General features: G+C 52.3%; 1 protein-coding gene across 5 annotated transcripts in view; it reads left to right on the top strand.

The window, feature by feature from the left end:
* Nucleotides 1-23,525, top strand: part of SLC44A2 (solute carrier family 44 member 2) — a 50,247-nt gene extending 26,722 nt beyond the window's left edge. For 2 of the 5 annotated variants that reach the window (XM_033197797.1, XM_033197795.1), the window contains exons 3-23: nucleotides 962-1,035; nucleotides 1,160-1,244; nucleotides 5,795-5,879; nucleotides 6,014-6,124; nucleotides 6,214-6,274; nucleotides 6,365-6,488; nucleotides 6,606-6,689; nucleotides 6,782-6,894; nucleotides 12,751-12,882; nucleotides 12,969-13,068; nucleotides 13,157-13,249; nucleotides 13,425-13,509; nucleotides 14,305-14,567; nucleotides 14,644-14,738; nucleotides 15,916-16,019; nucleotides 16,128-16,201; nucleotides 16,295-16,365; nucleotides 16,499-16,587; nucleotides 21,323-21,407; nucleotides 21,853-21,977; nucleotides 22,238-23,525. In XM_033197797.1, coding sequence (XP_033053688.1) covers nucleotides 962-1,035; nucleotides 1,160-1,244; nucleotides 5,795-5,879; nucleotides 6,014-6,124; nucleotides 6,214-6,274; nucleotides 6,365-6,488; nucleotides 6,606-6,689; nucleotides 6,782-6,894; nucleotides 12,751-12,882; nucleotides 12,969-13,068; nucleotides 13,157-13,249; nucleotides 13,425-13,509; nucleotides 14,305-14,567; nucleotides 14,644-14,738; nucleotides 15,916-16,019; nucleotides 16,128-16,201; nucleotides 16,295-16,365; nucleotides 16,499-16,587; nucleotides 21,323-21,407; nucleotides 21,853-21,974 — 2,050 coding nt within the window. In that variant the 3' untranslated portion in view covers nucleotides 21,975-21,977; nucleotides 22,238-23,525. Of the gene's footprint in view, nucleotides 1-961; nucleotides 1,036-1,159; nucleotides 1,245-5,794; nucleotides 5,880-6,013; nucleotides 6,125-6,213; nucleotides 6,275-6,364; nucleotides 6,489-6,605; nucleotides 6,690-6,781; nucleotides 6,895-12,750; nucleotides 12,883-12,968; nucleotides 13,069-13,156; nucleotides 13,250-13,424; nucleotides 13,510-14,304; nucleotides 14,568-14,643; nucleotides 14,739-15,915; nucleotides 16,020-16,127; nucleotides 16,202-16,294; nucleotides 16,366-16,498; nucleotides 16,588-21,322; nucleotides 21,408-21,852 lie in introns of all 5 variants that reach the window. The other 3 variants (XM_033197799.1, XM_033197798.1, XM_033197796.1) reach the window with 2 other exon arrangements.
* Nucleotides 23,526-23,964: the final 439 nt, after the last annotated feature.

Raw genomic sequence — 23,964 nt, 5'->3', positions numbered from 1 at the left:
ATTTATTTATTTTTGAGATGGAGTCTCACTCTATCACCCAGAGTGGAGTGGTGCAAACTCAGCTCACTGCAACCTTCCCCTCCCAGTTCAAGCGCTTCTCCTGTCTCAGCCTCCCAAGTAGCTGTGACTACTCAGAGGCTACTCAGGAGACTGAGGCAGGAGAATTGCTTGAACCTGGGAGGTGGAGGTTGCAGTAAACTGAGACTGCTCTACAGTACTCCAGCCTGGACGACAAGAGTGAGACTCTGTCTCGAAAAAATAATAATGAAAAAATAAACTGCAGCCAGGCACGGTGGCTCACACCTGTAATACCAGCACTTTGGGAGGCCAAGGTAGGTGGATCACTTGAGGTCAGGAGTTCAAGACCAGCCTGACCAACATGGTGAAACCCTGTCTCTACTAAAAATACAAGAATTAGCCGGGCGTGGTGGTGGGCACCTATAATCCCAGCTACTTGGGAGACTGAGGCAGGAGAATCGCTTGAACCTGGGAGGTAGAGGTTGAAGTAAGCTGAGATCGTGCCACTGCACTCCAGCCTGGGCGACAGAGTGAGACTCCCTTTCAAAAAAAAAAAAAAAGACTGGCTTGGGCAACATAGCGAGACCTTATCTCTACAGAATATATATAAATTTAAAAAAATGTATGGTGGTGTGCACCTGTAGTCTCAACTACTTGGGAAGCTGAGGCAGGAGCATCACTTGAGCCCAGGAGTTCGAGGCTGTAGTGAGCTATGATCGTGCCACTGTCCTCCAGCCTGGATGACAGAGTGAGACTCTGTTGCACAAAATTAAAAAATGAAATGAAATAAAAATAAAAATGCATGTGCCTTTGGTACGGCATTCAAACCACTCAGGAAAATTTGTCCAAATAATACATGGATGAGGGTGTTTGCAGAGGACAGATGGGCCCATGGTGCACACGGCACCAAGGCTTCTCCAAACGCTGCCCCTCTGCTCCCCAGGGGCTGCACGGACGTCATATGCTGTATATTCCTGCTCCTGGCCATTGTGGGCTACGTGGCTGTGGGCATTATAGGTGAGTAGAGAACGGGGCAGGACTTGGAGTTCCAGGGTGGGCGGAGGCAGCCATAGCTCTGGAGTGGGAACACGGCTGGATCTCAGGAGTGGTAGTGTCTCAGTATCCCTGGATCTTTCCACAGCCTGGACTCATGGAGACCCTCGGAAGGTGATCTACCCTACTGATAGCCGGGGCGAGTTCTGTGGGCAGAAGGGCACAAAAAATGAGTGAGTTGACTCCTTGGGGCCTGGAGGGGCTGGGGAGGAGGGGGCAGAAGGTTCTAGGCATTCCCCATCTCCCTAAGTCTAGTTAACAAGTGCTGCCGGGCGCGGTGGCTCAAGCCTGTAATCCCAGCACTTTGGGAGGCCGAGACGGGCGGATCACGAGGTCAGGAGATCGAGACCATCCTGGCTAACACGGTGAAACCCCATCTCTACTAAAAAAATACAAGAAATTAGCCGGGCGAGATGGCGGGCGCCTGTAGTCCCAGCTACTCGGGAGGCTGAGGCAGGAGAATGGGGTAAACCTGGGAGGCGGAGCTTGCAGTGAGCTGAGATCCGGCCACTGCACTCCAGCCTGGGCGACAGAGCGAGACTCCGTCTCAAAAAAAAAACAAACAAAAAAAACCAAGTGCTTACAGGCTGGGCGCAGTGACTCACGCCCGAAATTCCAACACTTTGGGAGGCTGAGGCAGGAGTATTGCTTTAGGCCAGGAGTTCGAGACCAGCCTGGTCAACATGGTGAAATCCTGTCTCCACTAAAAATACAAAAATTAGCCGAGCATGGTGGCACACGCCTGTAATCCCAGCTACTTGGGAGGCTGAGGCAGGAGAATCACTTGAACCCAGGAGGCAGAGGTTGCAGTGAGCCGAGATCACTCCACTGCACTTTAGCCTGGGGGACAGAGCGAGACTCAGTCTCAAAACAGACAAATAGCCGGGTGAGGTGGCTTACACCTGTAATCCCAGCACTTTGGGAGGCCAAGGCAGGCGGATCACGAGGTCAGGATATCGAGACCATCCTGGCCAACACGGTGAAACCCCGTTTCTACTAAAAAAAAAAAATACAAAAAACTAGCCGGGCGAGGTGGCGGGTGCCTGTAATCCCAGCTACTCAGGAGGCTGAGGCAGGAGAATGGCGTGAACCCGGGAGGCGGAGCTTGCAGTGAGTGAGATCGTGCCACTGTACTACAGCCTGGGCGATGGAGCGAGACTCTGTCTCAAAAAAAAAGCAAACAAAAATTAGGTGGACGTGGTGGGGGCGCCCCTCTGGTCCCAGCTACCCAGCAGGCTGAGGTGGGAGGATCGCTTGAACTGGGAAGCCAAGGCTACAGTAAGGTTTGATTGTACCATTGCACTCCAGCCTGGATGACAGAGCGAGACCTGGTTTCAACAAAACAACAAGAAAACAAGTGCTGATAAAAGTTCCATCACCCTCAGCCACTAGTCTAGTCCTTGGGGACACACAGCTCTAAATGAGATAGTAAGCATCCTGTTCTCTGGCAGTGCACATTTTAAGGGCAAGAGAGACTGAGAGGGGACAGTCCTGGATCAGACGTCAGGTGGTGATGAACAGGTGAGACAGCAGAGCAAGCACAGCCTGAGTGGCGTCACTTCTTGGCTCTGTGACCTAGGGCAGGTGTCTCAATCTCTCTGAACCTCATTTTCCTCATCTCTAAAATGAGGATCATAATAGTCCCACCCTCATGGGGCTATTTTGATGGTTAGATGTACCAATACATGTACAGAGCTTAGAATGCCACCTGGCATCGCTGGGCACGGTGGCTCACACCTATAATCCCAGTACTTTGGGAGGCTGAGGTGGGAGGATCAATACCAGCCTGGCCAACATGGTGAAACCCCGTCTCTACTAAATATACAAAAAAAGACCGGGCGCAGTGGCTCAAGCCTGTAATCCCAGCACTTTGGGAGGCCGAGACGGGCGGATCACGAGGTCAGGAGATCGAGACCATCCTGGCTAACACGGTGAAACCCTGTCTCTACTAAAAATACAAAAAAAAAAAAAAAAAAACTAGCCGGGCGAGGTGGCGGGCGCCTGTAGTCCCAGCTACTCGGGAGGCTGAGGCAGGAGAATGGTGTAAACCCGAGAGGTGGAGCTTGCAGTGAGCTGAGATCCGGCCACTGCACTCCAGCCTGGGCGACAGAGCGAGACTCCGTCTCAACAACAACAACAAAAAAATACAAAAAAATTAGCTGGGCACTGTGGTATGTGCCTGTAATCCTGGCTACTCGGGAGGCTGAGGCAGGAGAATTGCTTGAACCTGGGAGGCAGAGGTTGTAATGAGCCGAGATCATGCCACTGCACTCCAGTCTGGGCAACAGAGCAAGACTCCATCTCAAAAAAAAAAAAAAAAAGAATGGCACCTGGCATAGAGTTGCTGCTGCTGCAGTTTTTAATTATTATTATTATTATTATTGTGAAACAGATTTTGCTCTTATTACCCAGGCTGGAGTGCAATGGCGCAATCTCGGCTCACTGCAACCTCCATCTCCCGGGTTCAAGTGATTCTCCTGTCTCAGCCTCCCGAGTAGCTGGGATTACAGGCATATGCCACCATGCCTGGCTAATTTTTGTGTTTTTAGTAGAGATAGGGTTTTAGCATATTGGTCAGGCTGGTCTCGAACTCCTGACCTCAGGTTATCTGCCTGCCTTGGCTTCCCAAACTGCTGGGATTATAGGTGTGAACAACCACACCCAGCCTATTATTATTATTACTCTTATTATTATTATTTTGACACAGTATCTCACTCTGTCAGCCAGCTTGCTACAGCCTGGAACTCCTGGGCTCAAGCAGTCTTGCCACCTGGGCCTTCGAAAGTGCTGGCACAAGACAGGCCTAAGCCACCCTGCCTGGCCCTATATAAAACACCTTTTTTTTTTTTTTTGAGACAGAGTCTTGCTCTGTCACCCAGGCTGGAGTGCAGTGGCGCCATCTCGGCTCACTGCAAGCTCCACCTCCCGGGTTCATGCCATTCTCCTGCCTCAGCCTCCCAAGTAGCTGGGACTACAGGTGCCCGCCAACACCTGGCTAATTTTTTTTGTATTTTTGTAGAGATGGGGTTTCACTGTGTTAGCCAAAATGATCTCAATCTCCTGACCTCATGATCCGCCCGCCTCGGCCTCCCAAAGTGCTGGGATTACAGGTGTGAGCCACCGTGCCCAGCCCATCTTTTTTTTTTTTCTTTTTGAGACAGAGTCTCACTCTGTCACCCAGGCTGGAGTGCAATGGTGCGATCTTGGCTCACTGGAACCTCCGCCACCCAGGTTCAAGCAATTCTGCTGCCTCAGCCTCCTAAGTAGCTAGGATTACAGGTGCCCGCCACCACACCCGGCTAATTTTTTTGTATTTTTAGCAGAGACGTGGTTTCTCTATGTTGGCCAGGCTGGTCTCGAACTCCTGACCTCAGGTGATCCACCTGCCTTGGCCTCCCAAAGTGCTGGGATTACAGGCATGAGCTAACATGCCCAGCCACAGAAAATATCTTAAAGGAAACAACAGTCCAGGCACAGTGGCTCATGCCTGTAATCCCAGTACTTAGGGAGGAGGATTGCTTGATGCCACTCTGGGCAACATGGTAAAACTCTGTCGCTACCAAAAATACAAAAAATTAGCCAGATATGGTTGCACACGTCTGTAGTCCCAGGGGCTCAGGAGGATGAGGTGGAGGATCACTTGAGCCCAGGATCACTACAGGCTGCCGTGAGCCAAGATTGTGCCACTGCTCACCAGCCTGGGCAACAGAGAAAGACTCTGTCTCAAAAAAAAAAAAAAAAAAGAGGCCGGGGGCAGTGGCTCACCCATATAAACCCAATACTTTGGGAGGTCGAGACGGGTGGATCACCTGAGGTCAGGAGTTCGAGAACGTCCTGGCTAACATAGAGAAACCCCGTCTCTACTAAAAATACAAAAATTAGCCGGGCATCATGGCAGGCACCTGTAGTCCCAGCTACTTGGGAGGCTGAGGCAGGAGAATTGCTTGAACCCGGGAGGCAGAGCTTGCAGTGAGCCAAGATCGCACCATTGCACTCCAGCCTGGGCGACAGAGCGAGACTCTGTCTAAAAAAAAAAAAAGGCCGGGTGCGGTGGCTCAAGCCTGTAATCCCAGCACTTTGGGAGGCCGAGATGGGTGGATCACGAGGTCAGGAGATCGAGACCATCCTGGCTAACCCGGTGAAACCCCGTCTCTACTAAAAAATACAAAAAACTAGGCAGGCGAGGTGGCGGGCGCCTGTAGTCCCAGCTACTCAGGAGGTTGAGGCAGGAGAATGGCGTAAACCCGGGAGGCGGAGATTGCAGTGAGCTGAGATTCGGCCACTGCACTCCAGCCTGGGCGACAGAGCGAAACTCCGTCTCAAAAAAAAAAAAAAAAAAGTTTACTATAGGGTGGTTAAGAAGTCTTAACGGGTTGGGTGTGGTGGCTCACACCTATAATCCCAACACTTTGGGAGGCCAAGGCAGGTGGATCACCTGAGGTCAGGAGTTTGAGACCAGCCTGGCCAACATGGTTGAAACCCCATCTCTACTAAAAATACAGAATTAGCCAGGCTTGGAAGCGGGCACCTGTAATCCCAGCTACTTGGGAGGCTGAGGCAGGAGAATCGTTTGAACCCAGGAGGCGGAGGTTGCAGTGAGCCAAGATCGTGCCATTGCACTCCAGCCTGGGCAACAAGAACGAGACTTCGTCAAAAAAAAAAAAAAAAGAAGAAGAAGAAGAAGAAGTCTTAACAGTTTCCATTCTCCCTTCTCCAACTCCAGGAACAAACCCTACTTGTTTTATTTCAACATTGTGAAATGTGCCAGCCCCCTGGTTCTGCTGGAATTCCAATGTCCCACTCCCCAGGTAACCTGTCCCCACCATTCCCTTTTTCCTCTCCCCACTTTCCATGCTTTTCTCCCTGTGAATGTGGGCTGGGACCTCTGTCCTAAGCGGTCTGTCCCAACCCCACCCAATCCCTTCCCAATCTCCCCTCCCAGATCTGCGTGGAAAAATGCCCCGACCGCTACCTCACGTACCTGAATGCTCGCAGCTCCCGGGACTTTGAGTACTATAAGCAGTTCTGTGTTCCTGGCTTCAAGGACAATAAAGTGAGTTGTAGACTGTCCTGAGAGCCCAGGTATGGGCAGCGGCAGTGTACTAGCCTTGGGGACCCACCTGCCTCCATCTCTCTTGGCAGGGAGTGGCTGAGGTGCTTCGAGATGGTGACTGCCCTGCTGTCCTCATCCCCAGCAAACCCTGTGAGTCAGGGGATCCCAGGAGACTCAGGTGGGGACGGGGAGGCTGTGCAGAGGCTCAGCCTGACTGGTCCCATCCTCTGCTCCATTCAGTGGCCCGGAGATGCTTCCCCGCCATCCACGCCCACAAGGGTGTCCTGATGGTGGGCAATGAGACGACTTATGAGGATGGGCATGGCTCCCGGAAAAACATCACAGACCTGGTGGAGGGCGCTAAGTGAGGAGATTGGCGCACCACACCGGGGTCGCACTTTCCTGGGTGGGACAGGCATCCCTTGGGGTTGACCTGATCATGGAAGAGGGTCTGACCTGAGCCTTGGTCTCCTTCCCCCAGGAAAGCCAATGGAGTCCTAGAGGCGCGGCAACTTGCCATGCGCATATTTGAAGATTACACCGTCTCTTGGTATTGGATTATCATGTAAGTCAGGAGGGAAGGGGCCTCTCCCCTGGCTGCCCCTTCTAAGCCTGGCTGGGGATGGAGTCTGTTCATGACTATTTTCTTTTCCCCAGAGGCCTGGTCATTGCTATGGCAATGAGCCTCCTGTTCATCATCCTGCTCCGCTTCCTGGCTGGTATTATGGTCTGGGTGATGATCATTATGGTGATTCTGGTGCTGGGCTATGGTACGTTACCCCCTCTCCGTGACTCCTCTTTCCTGAATCTGCACACTGCCCTGCCCTTTCCCGTGGAAATGGCCCATCAGGGAAAAAAAAAATGTCAGGCTGGGTGCAGTGGCTCACACCTGTAATCCCAGCACTTTGGGAAGCCAAGGCGGGCAGATCACCTGAGGTCAGGAGTTTGAGACCAGCCTGACCAACATGGAGAAACCCCATCTCTACTTAAAATACAAAATTAGCTGGGCGTGGTGGTATATACCTCTAATCCCAGCTACTAGGGAGGCTGAGGCAGGAGAATCGCTGGGAGGCGGAGGTTGCGGTGAGCCGAGTTCACGCCATTGCACTCCAACCTGGGCAACAAAAGCGAAACTCTGTCTCAAAAAATAAAAGAAAAAGAAAAAATGTCTCAGCACTGTAATTAAGGATGCATACTATGATACCAGAATAGCAGAAGTTCAAATCCTGGCTTTGCCAATTCCTTGGGCAAGTGCCTCAACCTAACTGTGCTGCAATTTCTTTTTTTTTTTTGAGACCTAGTCTCACTCTATCGCCCAGGCTGGAGTGTAGTGGCGCAATCTCTGCTCACTGCAAGCTCTGCCTCCTGGGCTCACACCATTCCCCTGCCTCAGCCTCCCAAGTGGCTGGGACTACAAGCACCCACCACCATGCCTGGCTAATTTTTTGAATTTTTAGTAGAGACGGGGTTTCACCGGGTTAGCCAGGATGGTCTCGATCTCCTGACCTCGTGATCCACCTGCCTCTGCCTCCCAAAGTGCTGGGATTACAGGCATGAGCCACCACGCCCGGCCTCTTTCTTTTTTTTTTGAGATGGAGTTTCGTTCTTGTTGCCCAAGCTGGAGTACAATGGCGCGATCTTGGTTCACCGCAACCTCCGCCTCCTGGGTTCAAGCGATTCTCCTGCCGCAGCCTACTGAGTAGCTGGGATTACAGGCATGCACCTCCACACCCGGCTAATTTTGTATTTTTAGTAGAGACAGGGTTTCTCCATGTTGGTCAGGCTGGTCTCGAACTCCCGACCTCAGGACATCTGCCCGCTTCAGCCCCGCAAAGTGCTAGGATTATAGGCGTGAACCACCGTTCCTGGCCTGCTTCAGTTTCTTTCTCTGTAAAATCCGGGTAATTTATATTTCTAGTTGGTACACTAAATGACAAGGAGGTAATGTGCAGATAAAATATGTGTAGGGGCCTGTTTAGTTCAGGCCTATGGAATCCAGAGGCACAATATTGTGCTCAACAAAACAATGCTTCATATTTTGGATTTTTGTTGTTTTTGAGTTGTTGTTTTTTGTTTTTTTTGAGACAGAGTCTTGGTCGCCCAGGCTGGAGTGGAGCGGCGCAGCCTTGGCTCACTGCAACCTCCACCTCCCGGGTTCAAGCAATTTTCCTGCCTTCGCCTCCTGAGTATCTGGGATTACAGGTGCCCACCACCATGCCTGGCTAATTTTTTTGTATTTTTAGTAGAGACAGGGTTTTACCATGTTGGCCAAGCTGGTCTCAACTTCCTTGTGATCTGCGTGCCTTGGCCTCCCAAAGTGCTGGGATTACAGACATGAGCCACCATGCCCAGCCTTGATTTGTTTTTTGGGACAGAGTCTCACTCTGTCACCCAGGCTGGAGTTCAGTGGCATAATCACAGCTCACTGCAGCCTTGACCTCCTGGGCTCAAGTGATCCTCCCATCTTGGCCTCCCGAGTAGCTGAAACCACAGGCATGCACCATCATGCCTGGCTAAATTTTAAATATTTTTGTAGAGACAGGCTCTCCCTATGTGGCCCAGGCTAGTCTTGAACTCCCTGAGCTTGAGCAATCCTCCCACCTTGGCCTCCCTAAGTGTTGGGATTACAGGCATGAGCCACTGTGCCCGGCCCATATTTTGATTATTCCTTGAACTTTCCTGGAAGAAAAATGCTTGGTAATCCAATCTGAGGACACTCATAGTAAAATATTCATATTAATAGTGGTTTCTAGCCTGGTGCAGTGGCTCACGCCTATAATCCCAGCAATTTGGGAGGCTGAGGTGGGTGGATCACCTGAAGTCGGGAGTTCAAGACCAGCCTGACCAACATGTAGAAACCCCATCTCTATTATTATTATTATTATTTTTTTTTTTCTTGACATAGAGTCTCGCTCTATCACCCAGGCTGGAGTGCAGTGGCGCAATCTTGGCTCACTGCAAGCTCCGCCTCCTGGGTTCACGCCATTCTCCTGCCTCAGCCTCCCAAGTATCTGGGACTACAGACGCCTGCCACCATGCTCGGCTAATTTTTTTTTTTCTTTGAGACGGAGTCTCGCTTTGTCACCCAGGCTGGAGTGCAGTGGCGTGATTTCAGCTCACTGCAAGCTCTGCCTCTTGGGTTCATGCCATTCTCCTGCCTCAGCCTCCCTTGTAGCTGGGACTACAGGCGCCTGCCACCACACCTGGTTAACTTTTTGTATTTTTAGTAGAGACGGGGTTTCACCGTGTTAGCCAGGATGGTCTCGATCTTCTGACCTCATGATCTGCCTGCCTCGGCCTCCCAAAGTGCTGGGATTACAGGTGTGAGCCACTGCGCCCGGCCTTATTATTTTTTTTTTGAGATGGAGTCTCGCACTGTTGTCCAGGCTGGAGTGCAGTGGCACAATCTCAGCTCACTGCAACCTCCGCCTCCCGGGTTCAAGCAATTCTCCTGCCTCGGTCTCCTGAGTAGCTGAGATTACTGGCCCCCACCACCATGCCCAGCTAATTTTTTTTTTTTTTTTGTATTTTTAGTAGAGATGGAGTTTCACCATGTTGGTCAGGCTGGTCTCGAACTCCTGACTTCATGATCTGCCCACCTTGGCCTCCCAAAGTGCTGGGATTACAGTTGTGAGCCACCACACTCAGCCAACCCCATCTCTATTAAAAATACAAAATTAGCTGGGCATGGTGGCGCATGCCTATGATCCCAGCTACTTGGGAAGCTGAGGCAGAAGAATCACTTGAACTCGAGAGTTGGAGGTTTCCGTAAGCTGAGATTGTGCCATTGGACTCCAGCCTGGGCAACGACAGTGAAACTCCATCTTAAAAAAAAAAGAAAATAGTGGTTTCTAGGCAGGTCTTGGTGGTTTATGCCTGTAATCCCAGCACTTTGGGAGGCTGAAGCAGGAGATTCACTTGAGCCCAGGAGTTTGAGGATGCAGTAAGCCATGATCAAGCAACTGCATTCCACCCTGGGCAACATGGTGAGATCCCATTGCCAAAAATAAATTTAAGGCCAGGCACTGTGCCTCACACCTGTAATGCCAGCACTTTGGGAGGCTGAGGTGGGTGGATCACTTAAGGTGGAATTCGAGACCAGGCTGAACAACATGGTGAAACCCCATCTCTAACAAAAATACAAAATTAGATGGGCATGGTGGCACACGCCTGTAATCCCAGCTACTTGGGGGGCTGAGGCGGGAGAATCTCTTGAATCTGAGAGGCAGAGGTTGCAGCAAGCTGAGATCGTGCCATGGCACTCTAGCCTGGGCGACAGAGTGAGACACTGTCTCAAAAAAAAAAATAATAAATAAATAATAACAATAATTTTTAAATTATCTGGGGGCTGGGCACAGTGGCTCCCGCCTATCATCCCAGCACTTTGGGAGGCCAAGGCGGGCAGATCATGAGGTCAGGGGATTGAGACCATCCTGTCTAACAGGATGAAACTGCGTCTGTAGTCAAAATACAAAAAATTGGCCAGGCTTGGTGGTACGTGCCTATAGTCCCAGCTACTTGGGAGGCTGAGGCAGGAGAATCACTTGGACCTGGGAGGCAGAGATAGCAATGAGCCACGATCACGCCACTGCACTCCAGCCTGGGTGACAGAGAGAGACTCCGTCTCAAAAAAAAAAAAAGAAAAAAAATTAGCTGTATGCACCTATAGTCTCAGCAACCTGGGAGGCTGAGGTGGGAGAAAAGCTTGAGCCCAGGAAGCTGAGGCTGCAATGAGCTATGATGGCCCCACTGCAGTCCAGCATGTATGACAGAGGTAGACCCTGTCTTAAAGTAATAGTAATATACTCAATACAACGAAAAAAATAGTGGTTTCTAGCTGGGTGTTAGCATTTCAGGTAGCTTGATTTTTTTTTTTTTTTTTTTTTTGAGACGGAGTCTCGCTGTGTCGCCCAGGCTGGAGTGCAGTGGTGCGATCTCAGCTCACTGCAAGCTCCGCCTCCCGGGTTCCTGCCATTCTCCCGCCTCAGCCTCCGAGTAGCTGGGACTACAGGCGCCCGCCACCGCGCCCGGCTAGTTTTTTGTATTTTTAGTAGAGACGGGGTTTCACCGTGTTAGCCAGGAGGGTCTCGATCTCCTGACCTCGTGATCCGCCCGCCTCGGCCTCCCAAAGTGCTGGGATTACAGGCTTGAGCCACCGCGCCCGGCCCTCAGCTTGATTTTTTTTTTTACTTTATCTCCCAAAGTGCTCCGATTACAAGCATGAGCCACCACACCATGCCTGTCTTTTTTTTTTTTTTCGAAACGGAGTCTCACCCTGTCGCCCAGGCTGGAGTGCAGTGCAGTGGCGCAATCTTGGCTCACTGCAACTTCTCCTTCCCAGGTTGGAGTGATTCTCTTGCCTCAGCCTCCCGAGTAGCTGGGACTCAGGCATGTGCCCCCATGCCCAGCTAATTTTTTGTATGTTTAGTAGAGACGGGGTTTCATGGTGTTAGCCAGGATTGTCTCGATCTCCTGACCTTGTGATCCACCTGCCTTGGCCTTCCAAAGTACTGGGATTATAGGTGTGAGCCACTGCGCCCGGCCAAGCCTGTCTTTATTTTATAATTATAGTTTGCAAGCTAAGAAGAATGCTGAAAATTTCTAATGCTGCTCTACATATTAATACCCAGGCCACTCCCGTGAATCACTGTTATAAGGTGGCGAGGGGGTCAGAGAGAGGTCTTAGCCATGCAGCATCCTGACACCTGCTCATTCACTCATTCATTAAACAGCTATCCTGGCTGGGCATGGTGGCTCACGCCTGTAATCTCAGCACTTTGGGAGGCTGAGGTGGGCGGATCACCTGAGGTCAGGAGCTGGAGACCATCCTGGCCAACATGGCAAAACCCTGTCTCTACTAAAAATACAAAAATTAGCTGGGCATGGTAGCAGGCACCTGTAATCCCAGCTACTTAGGAGGCTGAGGCAGGGAGAATCTCTTGAACTCTGGAGGTGGAGGTTGCAGTGAGCCCAGATCGTGTTGCTGCACTCCAGCCTGGGTGACAGAGTGAGCCTCCGTCTCAAAAAAGAGAAGTTGCCGGGCATGGTGGCTCAAGCCTGTAATCCCAGCACTTTAGGAGGCCAAGACGGGTGGATCACGAGGTCAGGAGATCGAGACCATCCTGGCTAACCTGGTGAAACCCCGTCTCTACTAAAAAATACAAAAAACTAGCCGGGCGAGGTGGCGAGCGCCTGTAGTCCCAGCTACTCGGGAGGCTGAGGCAGGAGAATGGCGTGAACCCGGGAGGCGGAGCTTGCAGTGAGCTGAGATCCGGCCACTGCACTCCAGCCTGGGTGACAGAGCGAGACTCCGTCTCAAAAAAAAAAAAAAAAGAGAGAAGTTAGACCATGGCAGCACATGATTATGATTCCAAGTAGGGGGAAAGGGTTCTTGGAAGGTCTGTGAAGGTGACACTTGAGCAGAGACCTAAAGATATGTGGGATCCAGCCATGGGGAGAGAATGCACCTGGCGGTGGAAACTGCAAGTGTAAAGTCCCTGAGGCAGGGGCTGGAAAAGGCAGCCTCTCAGCCTCGATGTTTGCTTCTGTTAAATGCGGGCAGTTGTAGCGCTTTGCAAAGTTGCAGGAGGCATTGGTGGACTGAGCTTGTGGTTTCCCCCACGCAGGAATATTTCACTGCTACATGGAGTACTCCCGACTGCGTGGTGAGGCTGGCTCTGATGTCTCTTTGGTGGACCTCGGCTTTCAGACGGATTTCCGGGTGTACCTGCACTTACGGCAGACCTGGTTGGCCTTTAGTGAGTCACAGTCTCCCAATCCTGCCCCCACATGAGGCCTTGGAGGGAGTGGGGAGCCCAGGCGGCTCAGCCTTTGCCCTTTGCAGTGATCATTCTGAGTATCCTTGAAGTCATTATCATCTTGCTGCTCATCTTTCTCCGGAAGAGAATTCTCATCGCGATTGCACTCATCAAAGAAGCCAGCAGGTGGGGGCCAGGGGGCCAGGGGTCAGGATGGAGCCGTCCCTAGAGTTGTGTCTTTTGCCCTGATGCCTGTGTCTCTGCTCCTCCCTAGGGCTGTGGGATATGTCATGTGCTCCTTGCTCTACCCACTGGTCACCTTCTTCTTGCTGTGCCTCTGCATCGCCTACTGGGCCAGCACTGCTGTGTATCCACCCCCAGACACCAATCTCCGACCCTGGGGATGGCTAAAGACCAACTTTGCCCAGAAGTGACCTGCATCTTAGGGACAGGGCTGGAAACTGGTGGGATAATGGATTCTTTCCCACGAAAGTCCCTGGGGTCCTCAGTCCTAAACCTCTGCTTCCTTAATGAACCTCCAGCTTCCTGTCCACTTCTAATGAAGCGGTCTATAAGATCTTTGATGATAGCTCCTGCTCACTTACTGCAAAAACCTGCAACCCAGAGGTGGGCGTCCCCAGGGTGGGGAGGGCAGGTATTGCCCAGAAGGCCCCGGATGATTTTAAACCTCTCATGTCCCCTTGGAGGTTCAGCAAGCAATTGGCTCCTGTTGCATGTCCTGTGCTGGGTGTGGGGGAGGACGCACGGTGGGGAAGAGACTCTCTAACTGGATTGAACAACTTCCCAGGACAGCCTGGCTTCCTCTCTTCAACTTGCCCTGGCCTTCACCCTGGGTGCTAAATCACCCATTTTTCCTGCCTTCCTTTTTTTTTTTATGAGACAGAGTCTCACTCTGTTGCCAGGCTGGAGTGCAGTGGCATGATCTCAGCTCCCTGCAACTTCCAACTCCCTGGTTCAAGCAATTCTCCTGCCTCAGCCTCCCGAGTAGCTGGGATTATAGGCACACACCAGCACGCCAGGCTAATTTTTGTATTTTTAGTAGAGACAGCGTTTCACCATGTTGGTCAGGATGGTCTCGATCTCCTAACCTTGTGATCCACCCGCCTCTGCCTCTCAAAGTGCTGGGATTACAGGCGTGAGCCACCTCGCCCGGCCCATTTTTCCCCATTTCATTTCCTGTCTCCATTCCCTCTTCTTGACCCCAGTCATGGCCACTTCTTGTTTCTAGAATTCCTTCCTTTGCACAAGCTGTGTTCTAAACCCTTAGTGCCTTCACTTAACTCTGATCCTTATGTCTCCTGTCCTACCTCATGGTTTTCCTGGCCCCACACCTGATGCTCAGAGCCCACTGTGAACCCCTGGCACCTCTTTTGGGACTCGGTTCTCCCTTCTCTCCCACAGACCTTCCCCTCCTCCAATGAGTCCCGCCTATGCCCCAATGCCCGTTGCCAGTTCGCCTTCTACGGTGGTGAGTCGGGCTACCACCGGGCCCTGCTGGGCCTGCAGATCTTCAATGCCTTCATGTTCTTCTGGTTGGCCAACTTCGTGCTGGCTCTGGGTCAGGTCACACTGGCCGGGGCCTTTGCCTCCTACTACTGGGCCCTGCGCAAGCCGGACGACCTGCCGGCCTTCCCGCTCTTCTCTGCCTTTGGCCGGGCGCTCAGGTAGGCTGGCGTTGCGGGCAGGATGGGGTGGAGGACAAGGCCTGGCCCAGCCACCGACCACCCCCTCGGCCCGCAGGTACCACACGGGCTCCCTGGCCTTTGGCGCGCTCATCCTGGCCATTGTGCAGATCATTCGTGTGATACTCGAGTACCTGGATCAGAGGCTGAAAGGTACGGCCCACCCACGGCTCGCATTAGCTCCTGTTGGGGGACAAGGCTGAATAGCAAACCAGGATTGGTTCTTGCTTGGAGGTGGGCGGTGCCAAGATCATAGAGCAGTGATGGGTTTCTGTCTATGCGGCGGGGGAGCTCAGGAGTTGGCGTGATTGGGTCCTGCGATGGAGGAGCAAACCAGAGAACCTACTGGGTGGAATTCTTGCTGTTGAGGGGACAGGCCCAAGAGGCCTGGCCCACCATTGGTTATTGCTAGAGTGAATTGGAGTGGGATATATTTGCGCTGAAGGAAGCAGGAATAAAACTGGTTTATTAGCTGAGCGCCGTGACTCACGCCTATAATCCCAGCACTTTGGGAGGCTGAGGCCAGCGGATCACCTGAGGTCAGGAGACCAGCCTGGCCAACATGGTGAAACCCCATCTCTACTACAAATACAAAAATTAGCCAGCCATGGTGGTATGCGTGTCTGTAGTCCCAGCTACACGGGAGGCTGAGAGAGGAGAATCACTTGAACCCCAGAGGTGGAGGTTGCAGTGAGCGGAGATCGAGCGACTGCACTTCAGCCTGGGAAACAGAGCGAGACTCCATTTCAAAAAAAAGAAAAAAAAACAAAACTGGTTTATTTTTCTTAGAGGAAGGGCTGTGGGGCTGGGATTGATTGTACTTTGCTTTAGAGACAGGATCTCCTTTGGGAGGCCGAGACGGGCGGATCACGAGGTTAGGAGATCAAGACCATCCTGGCCAACACGGTGAAACCCCGTCTGTACTAAAAAAAATACAAAAAACTAGCCGGGCGAGGTGGTGGGCACCTGTAGTCCCAGCTACTCGGGAGGCTGAGGCAGGAGAATGGTGCAAACCCAGGAGGCGGAGTTTGCAGTGAGTTGAGGTCTGGCCACTGCACTCCAGCCTGGGCGACAGAGCGAGACTCCGTCTCAAAAAAAAAAAAAAAAAAAAAAAATAGAGACAGGATCTCTCTCTGTCGTCCAGGCTGGAGTGCAGTGGCACCATCATGGCTCACTGTGGTCTCAAACTCCTGGGCTCAAGTCCCTGTCTCTTTGACAGCATGGACTCAGGAGACCTGGACATTGGCAAGTGTGTGTGATAGGGAAGAGGGGATCCCTTCCAAGTCAGGCGGTGTCCCCTCACTTCTGCATCCTTTCCCTTGTCTTCCAGCTGCAGAGAACAAGTTTGCCAAGTGCCTCATGACCTGTCTCAAATGCTGCTTCTGGTGTCTGGAGAAGTTCATCAAATTCCTCAATAGGAATGCCTACATCATGGTGAGTGGGCCTGGGACCCCCAACCAACCCACCAGCTCCTGCTGGGTGAGAGGACCACCCCCCATGCCCACCCAGTGGGTCTGATCTCTCCCTCCCACTCTCCTCCAGATTGCTATCTACGGCACCAATTTCTGCACCTCGGCCAGGAATGCCTTCTTCCTGCTCATGAGAAATATCATCAGGTCAGGACTCAGCACCATCTTCCTCGTGCCACCTCCCTCTTCCCCTAGTCCCTGAAGCCAGCATTAACACCTGCCCCTCACTGTCCCCTGCAGAGTGGCTGTCCTGGACAAAGTTACTGACTTCCTCTTCCTGTTGGGCAAACTTTTGATCGTTGGCAGTGTGGGTGAGTGCCGCCTACCTCGCCTCTCAGAGTGTGGGAGCCTGATTTCTGTCTTCTGTGATGGGTGTCATCTTCTTAGAAGGCTGTTTCCTATATCCAGAACCCTTCACCGTCTTGCTTTCTTCTCCTTCTTCAGGGATCCTGGCTTTCTTCTTCTTCACCCACCGTATCAGGATCGTGCAGGATACAGCACCACCCCTCAATTATTACTGGGTTCCTATACTGGTATGGACCTCTGGGGAGAGATGGGGGTTTGGGAAGAAAGAGGTGTTGGGATTTGCTTGGTCTTCTTTGACTAGACAAATGTGGATAGAGGTCAGAGGTGGGGAATTGATTATTTATTCAGACCACAAACTTTTTGTTAGTTTTTGCATCAGAGTCTTGCCCTGTTGTCCTGACTGGAGTGCAGTTGTGCAATCTTGGCTCACTGCAACCTTTGCCTGCTGGGTTCAAGCGAATTCCCAAGCTTCTGCCTCCCAAGTAGCTGGGATTACAGGCGCCTGCCCCGACACCTGGCTAATTTTTGTATATTTATTTTTTAATTTTAATTTAATATATATATTTTTTTCTTTTTTGAGACAGACTCACTCTGTTGCCCAGGTTGGAGTGCAGTGAAACGATCTTGGCTCACTGAAACCTCTACCTCCCTAGTTCAAGCGATTCTCGTGCCTCAGCCTGTTGATTAGCTGGGATTACAGGCACACGCCACCACACCTGGCTAATTTTTTTTGTTTTTTTGAGACAGAGTTTCACTCTTGTTGCCCAGGCTGGAGTGCAATGGGGTGATCTCGGGTCACTACAACCTCCACCTCCCGGATTCAAGCAATTCTCCTGCCTCAGCCTCCTGAGTAGCTGGGATTACAGGCATGTGCCACCACATGTGACTAATTTTATATTTTTAGTAGAGACGGGGTTTCTCCATGTTGGTCAGGCTGGTCTCGTACTCCCAACCTCAGGTGATCTGTCCGCCTGGGCCTCCCACAGTGCTGGGATTATGGGCATGAGCCATCACACCCAGCTAATTTTTGTATATTTAATAGAGATGGGGTTTCACCATGTTGGCTGGGATGGTCTCAAACTCCTGACCTCAAGTGATCCGCCCGCCTCGGGCTCACGGAGTGCTGGGATTGCAGGTGTGACCCACCACCCCCGACCTCGGACCACAGACATTATTGAGCACCTGCTGTGTATTTGGCATTGAGATGGAGGGCTTCGCTCTAAAGGCCTTAGAGTTTGGGGGTAAACATATTCTTCCATAATGATATTGGTGAATGTATGATTGCAGGCTGGGATACGCCACTAGTATGTATAGCACAGGGAACTGTTTGAACCTGTGGTGGAGGATCTGGGCAGGTGTGGGGGTCCAGGTGGTGCCATGCAGGTGATGTTGGATCCGAGATCTGAAGCTGTAGGCAATATCTAGGCAGAGGGAGTGGCAAGTACAGTGGCCCTGAGGTGCGAGTGTGCCAGGAACAGTAAGGAAAGCAGTGGGTCTGATGTGGAAGGAGTAAAGAAGTGGAGATAGGGACCGGGTACGGTGGCTCACACCTGTAATCCCAGCACTTTGGGAGGCTGAGACAGGTGGATCACTTGAGGTCAGGAGTTTGAGACTAGCCTGGCCAGCATGGCGAAACCCCATCTCTATAAAAAAAATACAAAAATTAGCCAGGTGTGGTTGCAGGCGCCTGTAATCCCAGCTACTCGGGAGGCTGAGGCAGGAGAATTGCTTGAACCTGGGAGGCAGAGGTTGCAGTGAGCCGAGACCACGACACTGCACTCCAGCCTCAGTGACATAGTGAGACTCTGTCTCAAAAAAAAAAAAAAAAGGTGGAGATACGGCCAAGGAGGTAATAAGGCTGTGGAGTGATTGAGCCTTCATTGCAAGGGCAGTATTGTATCTCAGTGTAGGTCTTGAAGCCCAGAGACCTAGTTTCTTATCTTAGATCCTCTATTTGCTAGTTCTAAGATGAGGAAGAGTAATCTTGGGCACGTTATTTAATCCTTCTAAGGTCCACTGACTTTTTTTTTTTTTTTTTTTTTTGAGATGGAGCCTTGCTTTGTTGCCCAGGCTGCAGTGCAATGGAGTGATCTCTGCTCACCACAACCTCCACCTCCTGTGTTCAAGCGATTCTCCTGCCTCAGTTCCCCTAGTAGCTGGGATTACAGGCACATGCCACTGTGTCCGGCTAATTTTTGTATTTTTAGTAGAGATGGGGTTTCACCCTGTTGGTCAGGCTGGTCTCGAACTCCTGACTTCAGGTGATCCACCCACCTCGGTCTTCCAAAGTGTTGGGATTACAGGCACGACCCCCTGTGCCTGGCTATGATTTCATTGTATTGAATTTGTATTTTATTTTATTTTCATTTATTTTTTTTTTTGAGATGGAGTCTCGCTGTGTCGCCCAGGCTGGAGTGCTGTAGCATGATCTTGGCTCACTGCAAGTTCCGCCTCCTGGGTTCACGCCATTCTCCTGCCTCAGCCTCCCGAGTAGCTGGGACCACAGGTGCCTGCCACCATGCCTGGCTAATTTTTTGCTTTTTTTTTTTTTTTTTTTTGAGACGGAGTCTCGCTCTGCCACCCAGGCTGGAGTGCAGTGGCCGGGTCTCAGCTCACTGCAAGCTCTGCCTCCTGGGTTTACGCCATTCTCCTGCCTCAGCCTCCCAAGCAGCTGGGACTACAGGCGCCCGCCACGTCGCCCGGCTAGTTTTTTGTATTTTTTAGTAGAGACGGGGTTTCATCATGTTAGCCAGGATGGTCTCGATCTCCTGACCTCGTGATCCGCCCGTCTCGGCCTCCCAAAGTGCTGGGATTACAGGCTTGAGCCACCGCGCCCGGCATTTTTTTGCATTTTTAGTAGAGACAGGGTTTCACTGTGTTAGCCAGGATGGTCTTGAACTCCTGACCTCGTGATCCACCTGCCTCAGCCTCCCAAAGTGCTGGGATTACAGGCATGACCCACCACGCCTGGCGAATTTTTATTTTAATATAATAGAGATAGGCCGGGTGTGGTAGCTCACACTCTACTATAATAATAATAATAATAATAATAATAATAATAATAATAATAGAGGCAGGGTCTCCCTCTATTGCCTAGGCTGGTCTCGAGCTCTGGGCTCAAGGGATCCTTCTGCCTCAGCCTCCCGAAGTGCAAGAACTACAGGTATAAGCCATCACACCCAGCCAGGTCCACTGACTTCAGTCAACAAATGTTTATCTAGCAGCTACTAAGGCCCTGTGAGTCTTCAGATTGCTAGGGATGTAGCAGTAAATGGGACTGAGTCTAGTGAGGATGTGGGCATTAAACCCGGAAAGCCCTCAACATGCATAAAATTGCAGCTGCACCAAGAGCTCAGGAGGGGTGCCCAGTGCTAGGAGGACATAAAATAGGCTCTAGAGGCTGGGCATGGTGGCCCACACCTGTAATCCAGCACTTTGGGAGGCCAAGGTGGGCGGATCATGAACGTCGTGAGATCGAGACCATCCTGGCTAACACAGTGAAACCCCGTCTCTACTAAAAATACAAAAAAATGAGTCAGGTGTGCTGGCATGTACCTGTCGTCCCAGCTACTCAGGAGGCTGAGGCAAGAGAATCACTTGAACCCGGGAGGTGGAGGTTGCAGTGAGCCGAGATCGTACCACTGCACTCTAGCCTGGACGACACAGCAAGATTCCATCTCAGGAAAAAAAAAAAAAAAAGGCTCTCAGTCAGACGCACGGGCTCACATGTATAATCCCAGCACTTTGGGAGGCCAAGGCAGGCAGATCGCTTGAGCTCAGGAGTTTGAAACCAGCCTGGGCAACATGGCAAAACCTCATCTCTACAAAAAACAAAACACAAAAAACAAAAATTAGCTGGGTATGGTGGCACATGCCTATAGTCCCAGCTACTTGTAAGCCTGAGGTGTGAGTATCAGTTGAGCCTGAGAGGTCAAGGCTGCAGTGAGCTGAGATGGTGCCACTGCACTCCAGCCTGAGCAACACAGTGAGACCCTGTCTCAAAAAAAATAAAAATAAAAATAGAAAAGCCCACTGTATGTGTCATAGGTGGTTTGCTGGAGGAGGTGGGACTTGAGAATTTGCTCTTTGAGCTGAAAGCAGAAGATTGATGAGGCATAAATTAGATTTAAGTCAGGGCAATAGCACATGCAGAGGCCCAGGGGTTAAATAAAGCAAGGATGAGAGTGGGTGCCGTGGCTCATACCTGTAGTCCCAGCACTTTGGGAGGCCAAGGTGGGCGAAACTCTTAAGCCCAGGAAGGGTAATAGATAATGTGGCAGAAACCCATCTCTACAAAAAATACAAAGGTTAGCTGGGCATGGTGGTGCACATCTGTAATCCCAGCTACTCCGGAGGCTGAGGTGGGAGGATCACTTGAGCCCAGGAGGCAGAGTTTGCAGTGAGCCGAGATCATAGCACTACACTCTATCCTGGGCTACAGAGTGAGATCGTGAGACCCTGTCTCAAAAAAAAAAAGGCCAGATGCGGTGGCTCACGCCTGTAATCCCAGCACTTTGGGAGGCCAAGGCAGGTGGATCACCTGAGGTCAGGAGTTTGAGACCAGCCTGGCCAACATGGTGAAACCCCATCTCTACTAAAAATACAAAAATGAGCCTGGTGTGGTGGCGCATGCCTGTAGTCCCAGCTCCTCAGGAGGCTGAGGCAGAACTGCTTGAACTTGGGAGACGGAGGTTGCAGTGAGCCGAGATCACACCATGGCACTCCAACCTAGGCGACAGAGTGAGACTCCGTCTCAAAAAAAAAAAAAGAGGGAGAGAGAGAAAGAGGGCTTTGTATGGATCGCAGGGCCCTGCCAGCGGGCGTGAGGGGTTGGGATGTCATTAATCCAAAGAGGGTTTCTCAGAAGGGGAAGGACGTGGTCCCAGCGTACGAGAGACACAGTGGGTGGGGGCTGCTCGGGGAAGGATGCAGAGCGGGGACGGCTTGTTTCTCCTTGCCCAGACGGTGATCGTTGGCTCCTACCTGATTGCACATGGTTTCTTCAGTGTCTATGGCATGTGTGTGGACACGCTGTTCCTCTGCTTCTGTGAGTGACCCCTCACCCCAAACCTTGCTGGGCCCTGAATCCCTTCTTCCCACTGGGCATCACATCACCCTCCAACGGGGCAACACGGTCGCCTGCCCCCAGCTTCCCCGGGGCTTGGCTGTCCCTCGTCCTGGGTCCCCAGCCTGTCTTCCTGGTTTCCTTTTGCGCTTAGAAGCAACTCCAACTTCCTGTCCACTTGCCCAGGCTGCAGCCTGGACGCTGCCCTGGAGCCCACCCGCGCTTCGCAGTTTCTGGCTTTGATGGGGGAGGATCTGTGGCTGCCACTAACTCTGGTTTCTCCAACTGTTTTTTTGGTTTGTTTGTTTGTTTCGTCTGTCTTCCTCTCCTCCATGCCTGCTGGCTTCCCTGTTCTTCCCTGCCTCCCTCTTTCCCTCCCTTCCTGACCACCCCATTTGCCCCCTGCCGGTTCCCGGGGGGAGCCCAGGTGAGGACCTGGAAAGGAATGACGGCTCTCAGGAGCGACCCTACTTCATGTCGCCCGAGCTGAGAGACATCCTGTTGAAGGGGAGTGCGGAGGAGGGGAAGCGGGCGGAAGCCGAGGAGTAGAGAGTGAGGGAGGCTGGCGTGGGGGCCAGGTTTCCTCCATGTAGATTGGGGGTGCATGAAGCGGGGGGGGCTTCCTGGCCTGGGAGTGTGGGGATCCTGTGTGTTCCTCGGAGCCCACTACAGTCTGCCCCTCTCTGGTCCCAGTGTGTCTGCTTTCTAACCCTCTGAGGCTTCTCTGTGACCCTTGTCCACCTACCCTGTCCCTGGAGGCCCCTGCCCGTGGGCTCCCCTCATGCCTCCTGCTCTGGGACCTCTCTCCGCAGTGGAGGACCTGGAGAGGAATGACGGCTCGGCCGAGAGGCCTTACTTCATGTCTTCCACCCTCAAGAAACTCTTGAACAAGACGAACAAGAAGGCAACGGAGTCCTGAAGGCCCCGCGCTCCCCACCTCTCAAGGAGCCTCACGCCGCAGGGTGCTCAGTAGCTGGGTCTGTTCCCCCAGCCCCTTGGGCTCACCCGACGTCCTATCACTGCCGCTCTGCCCCCTCCCCATGAGCCAGATCCCACCAGTTTCTGGACCTGGAGAGTCTGGGGTATCTTCTTCTTACGCCAAGGGGCGCTTGGAGTTTTCATGGTTGCCCCTCAAGACTACGAGAAATGAGTAAAAACCCAGTGGGGCCTCTTGCTGTCTGGGACGGCATGTGGCCCGACCTCCGCAAGCTCCCTCATGCTTCCTGCCCCCCGCTTACACGACAACGGGCCAGACCACAGGAAGGATGGTGTTTGTGTCTGAGGGAGCTGCTGGCCGCAGTGAACACCCACGTTTATTCCCGCCTGCTCTGGCCAGGGCTGAACCCCTTCTCCATACCTGAACAGTTGGCTCAAGGGCCACCAGAAGCATTTCTTTATTATTATTTTTTTTTAACCTGGACATGCATTAAAGGGTCTATTAGCTTTTTTCCATCTGTCTCAACAGCTGAGATGGGGCCGCCAAGGAGTGCCTTCCTTTTGCTCCCTCCTAGCTAGGAGTGACTGGGGTGGGAGTGTGTGTGCCCAGGTGGGGGTATCTCCTGGCTGGGAAGGAGGGAGAGGGAAGGAGACTTTTGCTTGCAGGGGTTGGCAGTGGAGAGCGGGCTGGAGAGGAGATCGCTAATAGCTGTTTAATGGAAACCTGCTGGGCTGGAGGGAGTTAGGCTGAATTTCCCGACTTCCTCTGCCAGTTATTGACACAGCTCTCTTTGTAAGAGAGGAAAGAAACTGAACCCACGCAAGGGATGATTTCAGGGGGAGAGGTGGAGGGCAGATGCCCTGGGCAAACCGGGCCCCCCTGCCCACACACCTCACTTGATGATCCTTTTGCCAAACTTGTCGAACTCAGGGGACCTGGCTTCCCGGTTGCCCCTCTGCCATATTCCAAGGCCCCCTCAGACTTCACGTCTCTGCTCATCAGCACTGTCCCAGGATCCTGAAGAGGGAGAACCCCCGGCCCCAGGGGAAAGAAGGGGGGGTCTCCCATTTCCTGTGTCTGCGCCAGCCCTGCCCCCATTGCGTCTGCACACCCCTGCGTGTAACTGCATTCCAACCACTAATAAAGTGCCTATTGTACAGGTCCAGGCCTGGTGTGTTTGTGGGGGGCAGTGAGCCAGTGGGCAGCTGGTAGGGGGAACCCCAGCTTCCAAGGCCCTAGGAGTCTGAGCTGTGGCGATTCTCTCAAAAGGCAGGAGGAGAGGGCAGGAAACCCACTGGCTGCTGGCTCTGCCTGAATTCCAACCTTCAGGCAGCTCAGATTTCCCCTGATTAGGCCCTAATCCCTGGATGCCAGAAGGCAGAGGGAGCCTGTCCACCTCCTCATCACCCATCCTGGACACGTGTCCCCAGGGCCCAGGCACCTGAGGTCCTGCAGTCTATGCTCTCCAGCTACTTTGGATCTGCGAAGGGACCGCCCTTGGGGTGGGCTCTGCTGCCTGGAAGCTCGCTGCTGCCCCCTCGTGCCAGCTGCCTGTGTCAGTCACCTCCAGACAATACGCCCCAATATTTCAACTGTTTTTGC

The sequence above is a fragment of the Trachypithecus francoisi genome, unplaced genomic scaffold, assembly GCF_009764315.1.
Source record: "Trachypithecus francoisi isolate TF-2019V2 unplaced genomic scaffold, Tfra_2.0 Lachesis_group5, whole genome shotgun sequence".
In the NCBI taxonomy this organism is placed as follows: Eukaryota; Metazoa; Chordata; class Mammalia; order Primates; family Cercopithecidae; genus Trachypithecus; species Trachypithecus francoisi.
Note: the sequence above shows the minus strand (reverse complement) of the source record. Positions and strands in the feature narration are given on the sequence as shown.